Source organism: Diuraphis noxia, unplaced genomic scaffold, assembly GCF_037042655.1.
Source record: "Diuraphis noxia isolate RWA-SAM2 unplaced genomic scaffold, SU_Dnox_SAM2 contig0002, whole genome shotgun sequence".
Lineage (NCBI taxonomy): Eukaryota > Metazoa > Arthropoda > Insecta > Hemiptera > Aphididae > Diuraphis > Diuraphis noxia.
In genome coordinates this window covers 21592193-21615797 of record NW_028301712.1, presented here as the reverse complement: position 1 = coordinate 21615797, position 23605 = coordinate 21592193, and the positions used below count along the sequence as shown (strand labels likewise).

The 23605-nt window shown below is 25.8% G+C and overlaps 2 protein-coding genes across 4 annotated transcripts in view; one reads left to right on the top strand and one right to left on the bottom strand.

Annotated features, from left to right (window-relative positions):
- LOC107166000 (tachykinin-like peptides receptor 86C) overlaps positions 1–23605 on the top strand; it is a 116003-nt gene that overhangs the window by 15652 nt on the left and 76746 nt on the right. The window contains exons 2-3 of one of the 2 annotated variants that reach the window (XM_089219469.1): positions 8609–8667; positions 18113–18301. Coding sequence is in view for 1 of the 2 variants with exons in the window: in XM_015514474.2 (XP_015369960.1) it covers positions 8631–8667 (37 nt within the window). In the remaining variant the exon portion in view is untranslated. The remainder of the gene's footprint in view (positions 1–8608; positions 8668–18112; positions 18302–23605) is intronic. The other variant, XM_015514474.2, reaches the window with a different exon arrangement.
- LOC149058204 (uncharacterized) lies at positions 2902–23031 on the bottom strand. 2 transcript variants are annotated; one of them, XM_089219471.1, is made up of 2 exons: positions 22741–23031; positions 2902–3334 (listed from the first exon to the last, which is right to left on the bottom strand). In XM_089219471.1, exon 2 carries the CDS (start codon positions 3292–3294, stop codon positions 3010–3012), a length of 285 nt encoding a protein of 94 aa, XP_089075597.1. In that variant the 5' UTR covers positions 3295–3334; positions 22741–23031; the 3' UTR covers positions 2902–3009. The 2 variants fall into 2 exon arrangements, with proteins under 2 accessions (XP_089075597.1, XP_089075596.1); XM_089219470.1 differs by lacking the exon at positions 22741–23031 and adding an exon at positions 12127–12278.

Genomic DNA, 23605 nt, shown 5'->3' with positions numbered 1-23605 from the left:
TTATCAAATATATAATATCATTTTAGTTAGCTAAGTCACAAGATACTGATGTTGGATGCGTTCTACTCTATGCATTCAAAACGAACCAATCTGAAATATCCAATTTATTCTAAGATACCAATTTAAATTTATACTAAGTATTGTCATAAGATTAAAAATAGTAATACCGTTTTGGCTGCCGACAGCACTAAGTCAATAAAACGAGAATGAATTATTTTTAATAGAAGTATTTTGTTGAACAGTTTATTTATGACAGAATTTACTAATGCTAGATAATATAGAAAAATTATAATACTAAACATTAATCATGATATTTATATGATGAAGTTAACTCAAAAAAATATATATTTATGATTTTATAAATTTAATCAAACAAATGTGGTGTACGATATATTATATATTTATTATTACTGGATTTATAAATTGATAATTTTATTGTTTAAAAATGCCAATGCATGTTTATATATAATTCAATTACGTAATTAAGTTTGTTAATTTTAATATTTTTTTAATTATTGTTAGATTAGGTTAACTCAACTTTAAAGTCTTTTTGATTTTTAGTCAATTTATATCGTATGCTATGTATTGAATATTGGGCATAAAAAAGATTTATTACGATTTATGTTAGTAAGTTTCATAATAATTGGTAACAATTAAAAACGTTAGTTGCATAATATCTTATACGCCAAAATATTACCATAAAAAAAAGTTCTAAAAATCAGTTGATAATTACTGGGTTGGTGCTAAATTCACGATGATAATAGTGTGATACTTTGTCTTTCACAATAATTATAACTATAATATTTTATTAATTATAGTTTCGTAATCTGTTCGAGCGGACTCATAATTTTAACCTAACCTTTACGTTTTAGATAGAACATATTATGTTGACTTAATGTATAATATAAGTGTATGGTTTTGTAGGTAAACCTACAATTTTTAATTTAATAAGTTATAAGGCTGATGATCATAGGTTTTTGTAATCAAAAGTACAAATTTAAAAAAAATATGTTTTGGTGTTATGCTAATTATTATATACATATAGGCTACACAAATTTTAGAAATATTTAGCAATTATTTAAACTTATTCATATATTGCTAATATTGTTATGTAAAGGTTTATAAAATGGAGCCAAAACATTGTTATATCTCATAAAAAATTGAATATCTATGCATTAATGAAACAATTATTAATTTAGAGTAAAACACTTGTTAGTTTTGAGTTTGTGCATAAGTAGAATATTTAATATTAAATGAATAACGTCGTAATAATGACACATACGGTGTATCTATAATACAGATATATTACCTTAATTATTTCCATGATTGAAGTCATATGCTGTGTTCTTCAAAGTTAACTTCAAAGTAAAAAAGATAAAGAAATTAAAGTACTTACAATGCACAATTAAAACAATATAGCTGCCAGATCATTTTATTCTTTTAGTAATTCTGTATTTTGATGTCGACATTAATTTAACCATTTTATAGTTTAGTCATATTGCGTGAAAAGTTAACTGTTATTTTTCTAAATCGTATTATATTTAGAATTTAGATAGATAACTAATTGATTTATCATAATATGCATTTAACAAGTTGACTGCCTTGAGTATCATATTATATGCTTCTCACTTATCAGACGAATCTCGTCCTAGAGAAATATTGTAGTCAAACCATGTTGGTCAGACTACATTCTTGAATAATATCGATATTTTTCTACACACGTTTATTTATTTTATGATAACAATTCAATCTGTGATAATAATTAATTGGTGAATATAATTAAATATAATTTTAAATATATTATCATATTTGATACTCAGGCCCCACTGCCCCAGTAGGATTCTTATTAATCGTTTTGTATACAATTTCTGTGGTTTTTCTGTTTTTATATTCAACTTAAAGTTATTTATAGTTATTATATATTTCTATATTAAATAATCAATTTATATATCAGTATGAACAACTTATTGCACTATCATTTTAACTATAAAATTTTAATATCAGGATGATAATAAATATAATAATTATAATATTTATAACTATTTGTTACATTTTTTATGCTTAAATATTTGATTTTATTTGTTAATTTTAGATTATTATGAACATTAATAAGTATAAATATAATAATATATTATAATATTATATTATAAAGATTATTATGATTGTTAGAATGAATCACTTTTTTTTTAAAATTTTTAAGTTTTTATAACAAAAAACTAATAAAGTTAGGAGAGAGGCCAAAACACCATATGATTACAAATATTGTGTAGTATTTTATCCAACTGTTGTATTGACATAAATTAGTGTTATGAAGTTATAATCTAACTAAATAAATAAGTGCATATATGATACTCAAGGCAACCGTGGTAAGTTGTGTTGAGAAGCTAATGTGATACGTACACAAGGCGCCATTGGTAAGTTTGTGTTAATTTACATGGAAGAAAATGAAAAGTGTACTATGTATCATATTTGATACTCAAGTCGATTTTGGTAAGTTAAGTGAAATTGATAGGGCAGTTAACTTGCTTAATAATATTCATTAAATTAGTGATTACTGATTAATGAATAATATTAAATTGTTGAACTTCGATAATTACTATAGTATTCACTTTGGTGTTGGGTATTGGGTTGTCGGGTTTGAACTTTTAAGTGTTTATGAGGTTTATAACTTAATTGAACAATTTTCATTGTTTCTAGTTATTTTTAAACAGAAATATTTACTACATGTTTACCTGAAAGGTTTACATGTTTATTTTGGATGATAATAATAACAACGATATTGTTTTTGTATTATTAAATTAATGAAATGAATATAGAATCTAGTTTTCAATAAATTATGCGTTTGTTTTATAAGAAAAAAAATATCATTTATGAATTATTATGAATAAAATACACAATAAATAATAATAATAATAATAAAATGTTATTTAAATTTAAAATGTTTTAGCAAGGCACTTAAGTCTACCTATATACAGTATTAACATATACACGTTAATTAATAAAACAATATCATTTTAAAAATAACCAAACAAATTTACACATACAATTGATAATAATGAAAAGTACTAAACATATAATGAATATGTGTAACATAGCATCTAATGTTTGAGCACTGAGACTATTATTGATCAGGAACAATGGGGTCCGTGACTTAGGTTCATCAACAGGCACCATTTTGTAGCCCATCCAACCGGCGCTGTTCGCTCCTGCACCAGCCGTGGTCATCGCGTAAATAGGCGAGATCGGGCTGTCTAAGTCGTATGTGTCCTTCGCACTTTGCAACTTGCGACCCATTTCTTCTTCGACGAACCACGAACGTTTTGGACTTGAATACCTGTTAACAAACAACATCAAAATAAGTTTAACGAAACTATTAATGTTAATCAATAATGATATATTTTTTAAAGGGTGTCGGTGACAGTTTTTCTAAGTTTTAGCAATTCTATGAAGTTTGATTTTATATTTTACTTACTATTTTAATTATAGTAGATTTTCGTTAATCTATTGCACGATACTTATTTATGAAGGGAGGAGGTTGATAGCTGTATTATATTATTAACTAAAATTTCTTTTAGGAAAAACTCTCACGCCTCATTATGGTACTTATGTCAAAGTTTGATAATTTATTTTGTTTATCTGAAAAATGTGGATCGTGGTTTGAATTTTCATTTTACTTTAAATAATACTTGAAAAAAACTTTGAAAGAGAACAAATATTGTGTATTGTTCAAATGCATATTTTAGCTTCTATAATTATAAATTTTAAAATCGGGCTACATCTGACCTACAAAACATTCTCTTTTTTTTTTAAAAAAAAGAAAAGAAATTAACGAAATATAATTTTTCTATTGAGAATTTTTCCTGTAAGACATGTTTTGTATTAAAAAATACACTGACAGCTACTATGCCCTTAACCAAAATCAGCATTTTTTAAGATGTAGGTTCACTAATATCATAACGGTATATAAGTGATATATACTTTGGATACAATAATGTATGGTTCAAGTATTAGCTGGAAGTTAAAATATGATTAATTATTAAATCCTTTAAACGTGGGCTTAAGAAAACTATCATTTATTCATTTCTAATACTAAAAAAAAAAAACGAAAATTTTATAAATCTTATTTGCCCGTTATAATTATACAAGAATCATAACTAATTTTAACTGTTAAAATGTCATTATAAAATCAATAGTTTTTTATTAGATATATACTTAGCAATAAGTAGGAGTTACTATACAATATGCATAAATATATTTACATTTAAATATACCTACTTATGTATATCGATTGAAAATGGTTTGACGAATAATATAAAACTATTCATATTTTGTAATTTAATTTTGAAAATTGTATTATCATTAATAACTTAATATATCAATTAGTAGTATGATTTTACCAATTATTTATTATTTGGTATTTGGGTAATAAAATTAGTAGGTGCGTATGTGTAAAACATGACGATAAACTGAATTAGGGTAGGTACTACAATAGTTCAACATTATTAATACTTATAGACATTCTTGTTGATATATTTTTTATTTATTTTTTAAATGTGTATAAATGATTTTAATTTTAAATTGTACCATATTATTTTAACCTGCAATGGAAATTTATTTATTATTTATTTTATATAACACGCATGCACTGTACACATATACTATTCGTTGACACGCTGTACACAATTAAATGTAAAGACCCACAATGTTTACCATCCCATCTGCTATTGTTGTTCTACCTAATAATTTTTTACTTATTTTTTATTCAGCAATTCTTATAATGGAGTAATTAATCATTCTTGACATGAATCCTTAATAAGTCACTAGCGAGGCTTAAAAATCAGGTTCTCAGTTATTGACCAATATTTTACCGACTACCGAGTACCGGAAGCTTTATTGTTACCGTTATACTATTAAGCATTCGACATGTGTTTTTATATACTGTTATGGTATTTCTTTCAAGTATGGTGTTGAACACAAGCAACAATTAATATTGATTGGAAAACGCTTTTTTAGAAATTAAGAAGATACTATTAGATCTTCAGACTTTGGCGTGGTTTATATTAATATTTTCTCTTATTTTTCATCAGATAAGAATACTTCTGTGTATTTGATAAAACAATGTTGAATTTTAATTTACTTTTCATTATTTTTTTTTTTTTTTTGAATGTTATAAATATAAAATAGACAGTATAGTCTAAACCTTTCACCATTCACCATGAATAAAGTTCAATGTTGTTGTTTTCGCTTATTTGTTCGTGATTCTATTAAATAATAGCGTTTTTAAATAATATTAGACTTTAGTGTGTTATACATTTATTTGTACCGTCACTAGTTATCGGTTTCCGCATCTTTGGCATACTTTGATACATTACATATTCGTATAAGTAATTATTATCTGGTCCTAAAATCATCGGTATTTTAGTCAGCTACCGATTACCGAGTGTATTGGAACCGAGTCATCGAAGTCATCACTTTATTGTTTATTTGTTAGGTATTGGTTTTTTTGTACGAAAGCGGTGATATTCACTCAACTCAAGGTCACAGATCGGTTATTATAACTTATAGGTTTGTCTAAAAATACAATTTCTAAACTTCGAAGGCTGACTAAGAATACGTCTAAGAAAAATAAAAAAAGAAGTTAATCTCGATCATATCTATGTCCGATTAATGTCGAATTAAATTTTTCGTCAAATATTTGAGTGGTTCTGAAATCCAAAACTAAACTACGTAATTTTGAGTTTTGGAGTTGAGCGTGGGCTGGTGAGAATTTGCAGCATTAAGGACTCTCGGAGCTAAGTTTTGATTTTTAATGTTTAAATGATATGTATTTTCAATATTAATAGTATTATAATACCTATGTTTAGTTATGTATCGTTCAATTTTTACAAAAATTGCTGAAGTCTCAGAATAAAGCTAAATAATTATATAATAAATGTAAAATTATATATTTATAGGGGAGACAGGGTACAATAAATTGTAACATTTTCCATACTATTATTTATTTATAGGAAAATTTAAACTTTTTAGCATTGATTTTGCACTAAAATAATTCAGTAGCTATTGTATATAATCTTAATAAATATGTATAAATTGAATATTAACTTCCATAGGCGAATCTGTAAAATCTGATCTAAAAAAAAAAATGTAACACTTGTACCCGGTTCTGGGTCAATTGTAACAGTAGTAGTGGACAAATGTAACACATACATAACATATTAATCAAAATTAGGTTTTTAATAGTTTAAGCCTTTATAACTAAATATAAATATTTAAAAAACAGTGGTAGAACATACCTAATATAATAATAAACAACAAGTTATAACATTTTTATAGTTTGAGCCTTTATAACTAAATATAAATATTAAAAATACAGTGGTAAAACATACCTAATATAATAATTTTATAGTTTAAGCCTTTATAACTAAATATAAAAATTTAAAAATAGTATTAAAACATACTTTTATTTGAAATGTGTCTTAAAAATAAATATTTGATGTTAATAAATTAAGTTAAAGCGATTAAAATATCTTTCGATGTGTTAGGAACAGTGCTAAAATCTATTTTATATGAGTTAGGGTCCTTTTTCGCATACCTGATCACTTAATTTATAGTGGTAGTATAAGTATTGAGCAAAGAATCTATAATTAGTGGTTGTATATACTTCTGTCTTAACACTTCTTGTTTGTTCTATGACACATTTATTGTTATTACTGCAGTAAATGACTTTCTTTCCATTCATGCTAATCGTATGTTTATTTTCTATAATTATTTTAATCTTTATGATGTTTTATGCTCTGACGATCATAATGGTATTATTTATTCCTCTACACAAGGACTGAAGGACCCACATTAATTTTGCCCCCAAGATTTCTGCAGCTAACAGTTTCTTCCAGATTAACGAAGTTAGTAATTCATTTGTTTCATGTCTAGTTCGAATCTTCATTAGTCAATCAATTTAGTATAAGTTAAGCCTTTTAATTCAGTAGTGCTGGAGGATTACTAAGCAATATCCATTTATCATATTCTGGTTATCAATTTACCAATCTCATAATTTCATTAACTTTTATAGGGCAGAAGAAATGATGATATCATAATTATTAGAAAAATAATATCATTACGAAACAAAAAAGTTCTACAAAAAACATAGAATTATAAACTATTTGTAAAGTTGAAGAATGTGTTGTCTGTTTAATTTATCATTGATTAATGATAACTTATAATCATAATGTTTTACCAAAGCTTAATATTTTAAGAACCATTTAAATAATATCTTGTGTTGTGATACAAAATTCTGTTTTCCAATTGAAAACTCATTTTTTGTTTTATTTTTTTGGTATTCAAGAGATAATGACGAATTTCGATTTCTAACGAGTGGTTTTATAGTTGATTAAATTTATTAATTAGTCATCAAAAACGGTTTTAAAAAATAGAAAATAAATGTAATACTGAGTCAAGTGTTTATTATATTCAGACAGTTTTTAAAAGCACAACATTTAAATTAAAAATAAAATGTTCATTGACAAAAATGTTAATTATTTTAATTTTAAAATCATTTTAACAAATTTCATAATATATTATAATGCTATTATCTTCAATACATTCTATTTTTATGTCAAATACTACTCGTTCGAATTTTGATTAAATATATACTACTATTTAAAAAAATCAGATATTGAATAACTGTAATAAAAAATTAAGAAAGGTAGGCACTTGCCAAGTGTGAATCACTCTGTATAACATATTTATTTACATTTATATTTCTCACTATACGTAGTACGTACCGCATGTTAACGATTGACTATACCTACATGTTTAGATGATCCACACACCTGGTTACTAAAATTATAAAATTAGTGTATATTGTTTCACAATGGTTATATTTTTATATACCATATACATTATACTTGGACCCATCAGTAAAATACAAGAATATTTTTTTTTTGGAAAAAAAAATAAGTCTTATGGTTATTATTTTTAAACCTTCAAACAAAGAATTATTTTGATAAGACCTCTCAACCCATTTAGGAGAATAATAATAACCTTGCAGGCTATGAGCTGATGTAATTATGACCATTCTATTGGTTACACATTTTTTACGAAGGTTAAAAACTGTTTTATGTGGTATCATTATATAATATTACAATTTACGGTTGGAAAGAGTAAAAGATTATTAAACTACTCGTATATGTATTGTCCATGAATTTTTTGCATACTATTGTAACTAAAGATTAAAATATTAAAATCATATGTTAAAGTTGTATTTTGTACATAAGTATCATTGAATTCTATTGTGAAATGAGCATTATTATTATTTTTATTTTTTTGTAATGTCAGTATTAGTCAAGTACATTACTCGTATATAATTGTTTATAGAAATATACAATGTCTTTGAAATAAATAATAAATAAATAACATCACATATTTCACCTCTTGATAATAATATTTATTGAATCCTAATAGTGTTATATATTTTTCGCTGTTTAATATATTATATTCACTATACCTACATTAAATACTTATATTTTAATCAATTTACTTTTGATTAATCATTAGAAGTATATTTTTTTTTATATAATGTTCTTAAATAATATTCGATTATATGTTATAGATTAAACGAAAATAATACAATCATGGAGAAGACGTACTTCAATGAATCACATTTACCAGGTGAATAATTATTAATAAGATATTATATCGATTTGATAATTTAGATTTTAGTTATGAGTTTATGACTGAATAGCTATAGATTATGCATACAATATTTACATTAATCAGCAGTTTTTTAATAAATGAAAAATTATTTGATTATGGCTCCTATTCCTGTAGGTACTTTATAATAGGTACTATTCATCATTATAGTGTGTCATTGTTTGGATTTATAACTCCTAAATATAAGTATTTTTGAACTTTGAATATTCATGTATTGCATTAAGCTATTATTATTTTAATTTGTGAATTCATTTTATGAATTATTTGTGACTTAATTTTAAATCCTTGAACTGATCGAATTGTCTTGTTACGGATAATAACTTTGACACAGAAAAAAAAAATGGAATGAAAATTGAAAAATCACCATCTTATTAACCTAACCTTGACACTATACAGTATAAGCTATTTGTATAAATATTTTATTTTATATAGTTCATTATTTACAATTTAATATTTTCATTTTGCCTTAAAAATCAGTGGTACTATCAAAAAACTGACCCATCTAGACTCGTATTTATATATATACATATATATATAAATAAAATACCTACTTCATTATTTCTGTTATAAAAAAGTTAATTCCAATGAAAAGAGCTTTTACAGTATAACCCATTTAATATTAATTATAAGAACAGAATAAAAAAAAAAAAAAAGAATTCATAGATGGGTTCATATTTTAATAGTAATTTATCCCATTATAATACCATATTATACCTAACAAAAAAATATTAAACAGTAACTCAAAGTTGATACATTCAACGACATTTTTATTAGTATTTATGAATTAAATGACGCATTAAGTATTGATACTCAAAAGTGTAATTATTATTAAGTAACATATTAACATTGCGTGCTTGAACGAATAGTAAATCAAATCTGCAATAATGTATTATCAACAGTATACTCATTATACTTGTATAGGTACTATAAAACTGATGTATTTTCACAGTAAATATATGAAAATATATATACATTTACAGAGAATAACATATTTCTATAAAATAAGTGACTGAAATATATATATATTTAAGCTACGTCATATTTTAATTTGCAAAAGAAGAATAAATAAAATTATATAATTTAGTATTTTTTGTGGCTACATAATATTATCTAGAATTATGTATACACACAATGAGATGAGATTTATAGATTCATAGATTTATTTTTTTAAACAACAATACTTCCAGTTATTATAATACATATATATATATACAATATACATATAACTATAAACTGTCTTTGCCAGTAGGAGGGGTAAATATAATTTAATATATTATCTTACTTGATATATTATATACTTAAGATTTCAGTGCGTAAATTGGCATTTAGAAGTAATTTTAATGATTTGTTGAATTAACTATCTCATTTTTCATAATATATACATTTTGATTTTTCAACAGAAGTTTTAATTATGTTTGTAAGGTTGAGTTATTTATATCAGTGTCTTTGAGATGTTTGATAAAAAAATTATCCAAGAGCTATTTTATTAAAATTATTTAATTTATGTACTATATGATTACTGATTTGTATTGCATGTATCCTAAACGATATGTCATATAAATCCTTCCAAGCAGTACATGCAATAATATCAGTAACTTAAGTAACATTTTATTAAAAGGAAAAAAAGCTTTATAAGTAATTTATTTCATTTTTATTTTATAAGGTAATATAATTTACTAAATAAAATGTTTAATTATATTTTTAACTTACAAATTCATTTTTAATTTTCTTTCGTTATTACGTATTTACATCCTGTAAAGATAATATTATATTATAAAATAATATAATATATTTTATTAAAGTTTAAGATAAATTGACCAAAACATAACTATACAAATAAACAATCAAAGAATAAATGGAGTTTAATGGATAATTAAAAAAAATTGAAAGGTTTTTATAGGTCGTCTCATACTAATAGTGTTTACTGGTTAAAAGAATCATCCGCTTATAGTGATCAGGAACGGAACCTATCTACTTATTCTACCAGTTTTTTGAGTAGCTGGTTATAGTGATTTCCGGTTATAGTGATAACTATACTACTGTATTTATTATATTTTTTAAATAAATAAAGTGAAAATAACAAGTAGAATGTATATTTTTTCTATTGTTTTTATAAATTAATTTAGTATTATTATTATTGTATATAATTGAGTTTTTTCATACTGGGGTATTTAAAATCTATAATAGGTATTTATAGTTAAAAAATAAAAATAAAAATGAAACATTTATTTTATACTATGCTTTTCTGTATAATATTGAAATGGAACAATGATTCAAATAATGATTACGTTTACAGTGTCAATAGTTTTGTAAATAGTTGGTGAATTCAATGAAACAGTTATCAGGGGATTTGATGAAATGTCAATCAGATGAGGTTAATTAACTGAGGTCTTTAAGAACACAGTGGAATATGTTTGACCAACGTATTTTAGTTAAATTAAATACATTATCTACGCAAATCATCTTTTTTATTATTTAATATCTGTGAATCCTGGGAATGATTTTTTAACAAAAAACATCCGTTTTTAAAATTTACAGTTTAATAGTGTATACAATTATTACCATTTTGTTTTTGGCTTAATGATTTGGATTCTGATTATGCAGTGCCTAACACTTGCCATGACTTCCACGTGATTTATAAAAAACTAATAAATGAAATTATTTAAACCTAGGTGTAATGACTTTACTTGACTGCCTTGACTCATTAGAAGTTAAAATAGATAAACATTTTTTTTTTTTTTTACGAGGTATAAGTAAAAGAAAACAATTATTTTATAATACACATATTAAATTAAATATTTAAAATGCAGTATAAGTTTTATACGTACCTATAGTTACGTACAGTTTAATAACAACATTATACCTAAGTATATTTTAAGAAAATCAAAACATCAGAAAAAAAAATATTTTCTCGTATATTACGAAGAATATTTGTGTATATAATATTGTAAGAATTGCATCCATTACAATTTTAATATTTATTTCATATTAATTATTATAAGTTTGTTAAAATCTTTTAAGCTGCCAGTTGTATGTACTATACATGAAGTTATGATAAATGCGAATCGCTATGTTTGAGGTTTTACAAAAAATAAAAGGAAAAAAAAATGACCATATCGATCTTATAAAAATAATAAATAAAAAACGGTATTATAGCAAGAGTGCGAAAAATATGTTCTGGTGTCATTAATCATTATCCACCAAAAAACGTCAATAGGTGTCCCACAAATGATTCACAAAAATGAGTTGATAAAAGATGTGAACAGCGGGGATAAAAATATATTTTGATGATATAAATCAATGTATTAAACATTTTTATTGTAAAACAAAAATATATATACTATTATCAATAGATGAAGTGATAAGTGCCGATCCTTATTATTTAATAAATTGTTACAATACAATTAATATATTTACCCATTCATTTTTATATTTTCTTCAGTGAACAGTCAAGAAAAAAATAACGGTTTATTAACACTAAATTTCTAGGACGACAAAAACCAAAATATATTTGACAATTTAAGTACATTTATAGAATTTATTCAATTATTATTAACTATGATTTATAAAATGTTATATAGTACGCCGAGTAACCTTAGAGTATCACTGTAGAATTTCAGTCGGACAGTTTAGAGGGAGATATTAGAGTAGGAGACAATGTAATTGTTTATAAAATATTACATATTTTCATTAGTATGGCTTTATTAATATGCGTGAATCCGATAACAATATAATTTATTGTGTGGATTCGACATTTCGAACTTGAAAATAAATAGCCATGACATAATTTATTTTATTTTGTTGTTTTCATATTTTTGAATATTCATTCATTAATGTATTAATCTATAAAAAATCATCCGATGAATAGTATCTAATAGAAATAATTATTTTAACCCATAGACTGCTCTAATTGTTGTGATCACCGATTATAATTGATTTTGTATATCATGGACATCATCCAAACTCAAACGTCAGCTATTATAATGTTTACACAAGTCAAAATTTAATAGATTTGAAAAAATAGATCTCATACAGGTTAATACGTTTTTGTGTAACCGATAATTAGTACATGACGTTAAACGTAGTTGTATATTATTGTAGGAATGTGTTAATCTATAAAACATTGCTTAAAAAAAAATTCTGAAATGAGAAATTCCGTTAATAGTAAAGTTACTGTTGTTTTTCATATTGTTAACAAACAAATTTATTAATTTAATTTACATAGTTTATCTACATATAATATATGTAGGTATTTTATATGCATAATTTAAAAAAAAATGGGTTTTCAAACATAAACTAAATTATTAATACTCTAAAAGATCTTATGTTTCGCAAATATGAGACTTGCACATTTTATTGTTAAAAAATTTTTTTAAACATGTAACGTGTGTTATATATAGAATCAGATGCAACGTAAGATACTCATGATGACAAATGATCATTAAATCGTTCACCCACTATATATTATAATACGCATTAATTTAATTGCATTGTCTTGGACATTTATAAAATAACAGCTATTCGATCTATTTAAATATCACGTCAATTGTAAATTGAGTTACATTTTAACAAAGTTATTGGAATACTAGCCAATGCTAATTAAATCTATTTGCATAACGTTATAATTTGGTACCAACAGTTCAGGGATTTGCATATTTACTTTAGATTAATTGATAAATATCTTAAATCCTTATACTTTTTTGTTATTTCATAAACTATATAACGTTTGCCATTTTTTTTTTTTAATTTTTACAAAGACGTGAAATTTTAAATTGAAATGGTTAAAAATTTTTTGTACTGTAAACTCTAGAAAATGATTTTATTGTCTCTACTATTTTACAGTTAAATAGGTACTTATGTTTATTTAATATTTTAATATACGTTCGAAATTGAATTATATTTTTAGATAAATCTAATACTTTAATATTTTTTAAATAATTTTTTATTCTGAAAATAATATATTTGATGATATAACAATATTTTTAAGTTGCTTATCAGTTTTTTTCTAGTTAAAATTGTTTAATGATTACCTAACTTAAAGTTAGTTTAGTTAATTTTTGATGTTATATACCACGTACCATTTATTCTAACTGTAAATTATATACATGTGAATACCTATATATTGTGTCCTTGCAGAATATTATTTTCTGTTTTAAATATTTAATAAGCATACATTGAAGTAAAAGTTATTTAGTACACTATAGAGGAACTAAATTATTTTATATCGAAATACATATGTGAAGGTGAAAGAATATTTCATACGAATGGACTTCCTTTAATAAGCTAACAAATTTTAAGCTGTTTTCAACGTGCATTTAAAAATTTTAATTTCTGACAAGTTGTAACTGTCATTAATCCGAAACAAACTCGTGTATGTAATTACAATATTTTAGAATGAAGTGTGTTTTTAATTTTGTTTTGTGTCTGAACTCTGAAGACACTTTTTCAGTAGAAAAAGGGCCTGATCATCCACTAACAAATTTTCTTGTTGAAAATTGGATTTAGATACTAATTTTGGGAGGTAAAAATATTCAATTATTTTTAAAATAATCGAGAATAATTTAAAAAAAATACAAAAATTTGTTAAACTTTTATTATTTATTAAAAAACACATCCTTTTTACACACTTTTCTTAAAGTCGCTTTCACGTCTGTTTGTCTGTAATCAAATCTTGAGTGTTCGATTTGAGGCACTTTTTGACGATGAAAAATTCTGAAAATTGGTATAGACCTTGGTCTTGGATGACAATATAATAATCCGTTGTCATTTTGGGACATGGATCTCCAGGTAGGCGATGACGGGTGTGCAAAGTCATCTCCGAGGAAGTAAAGGTACGAATGGTTTCTCTGGGTCAAGGCGGGTTAACCTAACCATTACTCGCCAAAAAAAAAATAGTGTTGCAGAGGAACTCCCGGCATCCCCCCTATACGGATTCTGCAGTGGTACAGCAGAGTAAGATTGTACAGCTCAAGCTGCAGATCCCCGTATAGCAACGGATTGTCCCCACAACGTCGCCTAAAAACCCCGTTTACACTGTGTGCTTCTGCAGTGATACAGCTTTGTTTCATAAATATTTTTTAAACGTTTAATAAAAAAATTACTTTTAACTAAAAAGTAGAAAATAAAAAAATGAAAATTTTTTTAAAAAAAACATTTAAAAAAATTATGAAAAATTTACTGATGAAAAATCTAAAAGTGTGTGGTGCTCTTACATTTGACATATACTACCAGTCACTATCCTATAAACAGGATTGAACAAAGAAGTGTATGTGAGACTTAGATCGGCTTTAAATGTTTTGTATGATGCACCACACACTTTTAAATTTTTCATTATTTTTTTAAATATAATTTTTTATAAATGTTTTTTTAGAAAAGTGTGTTTTAAAAAAAAATTATTTTTTATTTTTTCATTACTATAGTGTCTCAATGACGAGGTAAACTAAAATTCTACTATACAGCAGAGTGATTATCTACTTTTTATTGATTACTTATGTTTTTTTTAAATAATGTTTTCATTGATTGATTTTGTTATATTTATCTAATTTCAACAATATATTAGAGTTTATAGTAATTGTCCTTGATGAATAATGTACCTATTCATATGGATATGATGCAGTTATTCGATAATATGAAATATGACACGAATATACAGAGTGGTAATTTTATCGTAAACCATAAACAAAATTTCTAATAAAAAACAAGGAAATTACATTTATTAAAACGTATATGAATATATTAGTTGTTTTGATATTTTCCCATAATTGTAAGGTATTAAATTGAAACATCAAAATATTTTTTTTGAAATTCTGGCATAATTAGGTTATAGAATTGGATATTCAACCGTAAAATACAAATTTCTCATAAAACGGTTTTTATATTTAAAACTAATATTAAAAAATTACATCAAGCTTAACTAATATTGTATGTTAAATCTTACGGGGTTGTATTTGTTGACTTTGTCTCTAATCAATAAAAAAATAATAAACTTAACTAATGCTATTTTTGAATATCTCTTAAACAATAATAGTATAAGTATAAAAAGAATTTGAAACATTTTTAAAATGTATTTGTATTTTGTGTACCTGCTATTGCAATATGTATAATATTTTAAATTAAAACACTTTTTCATTCAAGTATTTACCTATTTGAACAGTATTTTTTTTTTTTATGGTTATTAATAATAATTACTGTGTTCAAAACAAATATTATTTTTTCATATAATATATCATCTGGTTTGCGCTAAAATATACACCACACCTACCATGTGTTATTTTTTCGTATAGCCGATGTACCTATATAGTAGTTCTATAATTTATACCATTTTGTGTGTTAATGTAAAGTGGGGACTTGGTCGTATTATGTTAAAGTAAAGCGGAAACTTGATCTTGTGTTATTTTAATTTGACCGTCTCCGATGCATTTCACGCGTGTGGTCGGTTTGTCGTTGAACTTGGTGAGACTGAACATGCCGCATCGCATTTTGTGCATTTGAAACGCCAATACGTATGTCAAAATATTGATAAAATCAGCATGCCGATGTAAGACAGCATGAAATCTTAATAATAATTTATCTTAAAAAAATAAAATACAAAATACCAAAAATTGTTTGAAAATAAATCGTGTGATAATGTAAATAATCTTAATAACCTAACCTATTTTACGTGTGGTTTTATGAATATTCGAATTTATTAACATTTTAACTTAAAATTAATATTGCTTATTCTAAAATTCAAAAATTGTATTGATGCTTATAATATAATATAGAAAGCATCATTCTGTATACAAAAGTTACATTAAACAATTTTAAATTAGAATCACTTATTCCCTCTCCATTCATGGTTAAGTTAATACTGGTTTAAGTATTTTAACGGTACCTGTATATATAATATTATATATTTTAAGACTATAACGTTATGTACACACTCAACAGATTTGATGACTAGTTACTTATACAGATACCTGTACTTATTAATTGTACTTTTATTCAAGTCATCGTTATAATTTATAAGTTGCATTCATTTCCAATGCTCACCGCCCCTTTTTTTTCATATAATACACTAAAATAAATGAATAAATACAAAATGCTATTATTTTGAGTTAAGTATATTATCATTTAAAGACCAAATTTTTGAAAATTGGCTTTTTATACTATTTAAAAAGAGCCCTGGAGTGATTTATTTATTATTTTTACTAATGAAAAATGAACACCACTATTTCACTACTTACATTGTTAGAAACAGATGTTTTTTTTAACGTTTTGATGCATCTAAATCAATTACAAATACTTTCAGAGTTATAATACTATGTATTGAAGTACCTCATTCAATGTGTCAATATTAAACGTCAAACATAATATGTTCTATGTAACATTATAGAGTTAAGATGGTAATCCCCTATAATGGTCTTTTTTTTTACAGATATTATAAAATCAATGTAATATTCTGTTCAGTATTTGGTAACCTACTTATAATTATTCTACCCAGAAAATGGATATAAAGTAATATAATTTAAATAATCAATACTAATCAATATTTTTCGAATCTATGATATAATGAACAAATGCTTACAATGAGTAATAACAATAATTTAATGTTTAAATTGAAATAAACCAAAGTATTAAAATAAAATTTTATATTTATTAATACTATTCAATGTATAGTTAAATATTAAAAAAAAAGGTTGGATTACAAAACGATACTCTATAAATTATATAAACAAATCTTATATATTTGGATAGTATATAAAAATTAAAAAGTGGGTAAGTACTAAGTAGGTAACGTTCTGCTGTACAGTAGGTTACAAGTGGGTCATAGTAATGGATTATAATACCATAGCAGACGAAAACAATTTTGAGCGGATACTGTTTGTCAGTCTAGGACATTTTATATATTTTTTAAATTGTTATTATCGCAGCTGTAGCTGGTTGATTGAATTAATATTGTATGCATATATTATCATATTTGTATTATACAATAATAAACATTAAAATTGTAAAAGTTTCAAGTACCTACGAATAATTTTTTTTATAAAATTATTTAACAATAAGATATTAACAAATAATATTATTAAATTACAACAATTTAACTGAAATATCTTTATTCTAATATGTAATTTCGTCCAAATTTTGAACTCAAGATAATTTTATAAAAAAACTGCGTCCTTTGTTTTATAGATTTTTTTGGTTACACAATAAACTATATATACGTGGAACCTCGTTTTAAATTTTCGATCCTTAGCAATAAAAGTTGAATGTTTTATAAATTTATAACTACTAAATAATTTGTAAATTATAAATTAAATAAATTTTGTCAACATTTGAACTTTAAAAAAGTCGTGCTAATGTATTTTTATAGGTAATGTTTTTCAACTGCTACTGTTTTTAATATTTTGATCTCCCCAATTAGATTCACTTTTCCACCGGAACAGCTACTGAAGTTGAAATTCTATAACCATTATTCTGATAACTCATCGTGTACACACACACGCACACAAATGATTGTCAGATCAATTCATTCATAGTTTCGTTCAAAATCTTATATTATCAGTATGCTATCAAAACAAGAAAATAATAATCATTAAATGGAACAAAGAATGTAAGTATCTAATATTTTTGCGATACTGGAAAAATCCAAAAATCAGAATTTATATAAATGCATACATAATTGATATTATTAAAAGACAACATAAATATTCCATGCTTGGTGAATTGCATTGTACTATAATATTCGTAACTATATAGGAAATTTGCAGCGTTTTTCCGACCGTTGAACTTCGTCATCACACCGATCGCGAGTTCACAGAAATCTCGAACGGGGTATGAAGATAATAATTATAATAATAATAATATCACATACAAGTATATTATGTAGATATGACAAGTACCTAAATTATTATTATATCATTGTGAAAGGTCAACCAAAATTTTAGATGTGTCATCGAACGCGAGGCTGGGACGTGTTTTTTGGTCGAAGAAGTAGGTAGTTATATATTATTATATAGGGAATGATGCTCGCGCGTACGTTGAGTATAAACGGTTAATGAGATCAACATGACCTTATACAGTGGGGTTGGTAGTAAAGGTGGTAGAGGCAGTGCAGGTGGCAGATGTGGATGTCTGAAGTAGACTATGATTTATGAACACACACACACACACACACACACACACACATATATATCATGTAGTCGTGGATGTCTCCGTCGCGCCACTCGGTCGGTCCCAAACTTACACCATGTCGATACGCGTCGACGTTGATGGGGAAAATATAGTTTTGCACAAATCTAACCAAAAGATACTTTTCCTCGGAACATATAATATTATAGGTACAGCAAACGCATATAATAATATATGCCGTCACACGGTTTATTGTACGATGCGCACATTTTATTTTCTATTTCGTTAGGTATCTCATATCTATCACACACATACATCTACACCCACACGTATGTAATGTATACACACACAGAAAAACAACATTCGTAAATTATCGATGATTTTATTAAAGATGTGATAACTTCCTCGATTCGTCGCTGCTACTGACACTGCTGCGTAGGTAGTCCGCATTTTATTATTATATCGACGGGTAAAATATATAATGTATTGTATTATTATTTCGTGTCGATAAAAAACTCACGAAAAAACTGATTATTCACTGAACAATATTATATTATATTATAGCGTAAGACGTATGTATTATGTGTCACGCGCATTTGTCTGCAACAGTTTCGAACGACCCCACTACGCACGTCGAAGGGTTTGACGATATGGGTGAGCACCTTGTTATGTGTAGCCACCATCCGGTACCGAATAAGCGACGAGGTGACTTTCGCAACCTATATAAGTGTAACAACGGCGAAGCGTCGGACTCGCTGAGACGAAATTAACAACAAGTCCACCATCGGATAAACAATATTTAATATGTATATTGTATAAACACGAACGTGTGCAATGGCCTGGATTCCAATCAAATGAGATACTATATTTCATTTTTAAAATATTCAGTAAGTCTTGAGCTCAGTATCAATATTGTATGAAGACATTTCAGCGTGAAATAACATTTTAATATCAAAAATAGTTTTGGGAACGTATTATAGGTTATTAATTATTTTTAGAAATTCACGATTCGATTCTGTTTCTATACGATTTGTTATTGTGTTGGTGAAATATCATGTTGTAGTACACTGTATGTTTATAATACGAACTTGTAAAATATCGTATTATGCCTTTAAATTAAATGTCTATTACTCTATTTAGGTACAATACATATGCACATAATAATATGTACTTGTATTTAGAATTTACCATTTACAATTACAAAATATATAAATTTTACTTTTTACACAAAACGTACAGACCAATACTTTTTTTGGACCAATTATTATTCATCGGTAAATTAGTTAAATAATGTAAAATGTTTTAGTTCTACGATGATGATTTTTTCCTTTCATATTTTTCTATAAGTTATTATTAAAGAAAGAGTACTCCTAAAATGTTGGGCTGCCTTATCTATCAATCGGATGTTTTATCTTTGTCTTTCTCGTTTGTATTCTTCAAAGAATGCTACTTTGATGATTATTTACTGAACCAAATTTCTCAACAGGTTATATAGATTCTACGAAACGATACCTACAAATAATCTATAATAAAAATATTTATAAATTATTCAAGATATATAATCACGTACGATCATGAATTAAGATTTCCGTTTTCGATATGATCATAATGATTTTATTCTAATTTTTGCCTAAAACTCAGTGTGATGGAAATATGGATCAAGGTTTTTTTATCTACTCGTATATAGTCCGTCGAGAGACGGATTCAGTAAATTTCGGTTTAAAATCATATCTTAAGCGACTTAAGCGTGTTGAATGATTTATGCAATCTTAACTGTATTTTTAACTAAATGAATTTTTGTTATTTTTACAATAACTAATTAAAATGAAATGATAAACAGTATCTAACTAGAATCTTTATCAGTTTTGTATAGTACCAATTTTATTAGGTACTATTATTTTATCAGTTCCGTAGACAGGAATTAACATGAAAGGGGTATACCTAAGAATTATTATATATTATAATTTTTATATTTTTACACTTTCTATATTGTAAGGGAGTGGGTTGGACCTTAACTACCCGTGTCTGTTGCTTTGTATTTTATCTAATAAAATGTTATACTTAAAATATTTATAATATATTTTTGAAACTAAATTTATTTTTTGATTCGTCTAAAATTGAATTGGAAAGTTATATACTATGAGTTATGATTAATATATTTAATTTAACTAGTATAAAGCGAATCATAGGTAAGTTACTTTTTGTTTCTACACATATTATATATAACTCATTGTGTTATAGATATATAATTTAAGTAAATTAATCAGTAAATTATAGGTATGAAAATATGGATGTGATGAATGTATTGATTTCACAATGATGTGTGTGTGTTTTTTTTTGTGTGTCTGTGAACAGCATACCTAGTCGAAATAATGCTTCAATTTCAAACTTAGGGGGTGGTTTCCGATGTAAAAGTAAATATTCTTGATGCATTATAGAGGTCAAAAGTAAACATTTTCCAACAGTTTTCAAAAAAATCGAGAAAAACAAAAAAAAAATGATAGAAAAACGTGAATTTTTACGCAAAACCAGTTTTCGACCAAATCGATTTTTTTATAAGGTTATAGGTAATTCAAAAACTAATCACTATAAATACTTGAAATTTTCAAATTTTTATGTTAGTGATATATATATATACAATTTAATTTTCAAAAATTTTTGACTTTTTTGAGTTATTGAATTTTTGACCAATGAAATTTTCGATGTTTTTGAGAATTTTTTTTTAAAGTGTCGGTAAAAAAATGTTGGATGACCAAAAAAACTTGAAAATTTAATAAAAGGTTCCTTATGAGTTGTTCTCATTGTAGCTAAAAAAAAATTAAAAATCGTTAGTCACAATTTTCAGCAGAAAGCATCATTATAGGAAAAATTTTAAGTGCGTTTGAATTTTAAATTTTTACGAAATAGCATAACGATAACGATTTATCTTCAAACGATTTTAAACATTTGTTATTTTTAAAAAAGTATAAGTCGTAAATACTTGAAAATTTTACCAGCTATTAAGATTGGCATTGTCTTAACATGATTTAATTTTCAAAATATTTTGAATTTTTTTGAGATATTTATAGACAACTGAAATTTAAAATTTTTCTGAACATTTTTTTTGAAGTGTCGATAAATTTTTTTTGGCCCAATCAAAATACTTGGCAATTGAATATAAAGTTCCTTATAAGTTATTCTTATAGCGATTAACAACATTTTAAGAATACATAGGCACGATTTTTTTTATAAGCATTCAAATTTTAATTTTGACATCATACGTAAAAATCATGAAAATTCGTAAATTATTTTATCCTAGAAATTCATAAAAAATTTTCTTTTTAAATCTAAGATTTGAAAATTTTTAATGATCTATAATATGTCCTAGATACATAAACCGTCTCCGTTCAGAATCGTTTTTCGTATACAATGATACCTATCATTGCATTCAAATTTAACCTACCCTAGTCAGAGGTCCACCCCACCCCCTAATTTACACCAGAGCAATACCTACTTACCCGCTTTTTTACATTTAATATTATATAATGAAAGTAGCTCTATAAATTTTAAAATAAAACGTTTATTACGTTTTATACCTGCGTAGTCTCTATAGGAGTTGAGATATTTTTTCCAGTGAAAATAAATTAAATGAATAATATCAGGTCATAAATATGAATCGCATTTTTTACGATTACAAAATATTTATTAATTGAAAATACCATTTCAATAGATATTGTAGTAATTGTAAAAAAATAAAAATAATTTATACGGCAACGAACGTAAAGGTTATGCTATGTTATTCCAGCTTAAAATCAATGAAATTAATGAATATCGAGGCATATTGTTTTTATTGCTTTGAAGTGTCTTCAATTCTTCACTATTTAGGCGAATTTTTAATAAATAAGCATAAGTACTCACTATAAACAATGCTATAGAACGTACCTTTTTGTTTTTCTTGATGTTTATGTCGGCGGGTACTGTACAATATATGTCGTATTTTTTATTTTATTTTTTTTTATCTGAATCGCGTCTTTTTTTTACTGCCACGGGATCACTATTATTATAGGTAATAGTTATTATAATAATGACATGACACTATAAGACACGAGTCGTGGTTGTCACTGCATGGCGTGTTGGTCGGCGGCTGCGGTACGACCAGCGTCGGCGATAACACGCGACTACCGGCTCTGTGGTCTTCGGATCAACACAACACTAGAAACAACACTGTGCTGGCCGGGTGTACAGATGCCCGGAGTTGGGTCGTTCAGTGAGAGGAAGAGTGACCGAGAGACGCGGGCGGTGTTAACATTCAACAAATAACGTTTTCTAATTTTTTCTTTCTTTTTTTGTCTTTCACGGTAGATGCTTTAAATTAATTGTCTAGCCACGGAGAGGGCCAATTACACCGTGTTTCTTCACCTTGGCAATGGATGGTGGATATTCGGGAGGGGGGGCAACAGTGGATATTTATTCGGGAGAATTTGCTGCACGCACCGGAAACGTGGTCGCGCAGTGTGTAGGTCCGCGTAACTGGAAGTGGCAGGTGCCTTTTTTAGTTTGTGTGCTTCTCTGACTCGCTGTCAAAGTAAAATATCACACAAAATTCAGAAACGCAATATTCCATAGTTAAATAACATTCATGTAGTATCCGGATATCCGGTTATGGAGATGTAATGTATTTTATTTCCGAATAAATACATTTTTATCAAATTGCAGTCTATTTGTTTGTCTGTAGTTGCACCGTATATAACCCGTTTGGTTCAAACTTACATAATTATACTTCGACAACTTTTTTAAAACAAATATT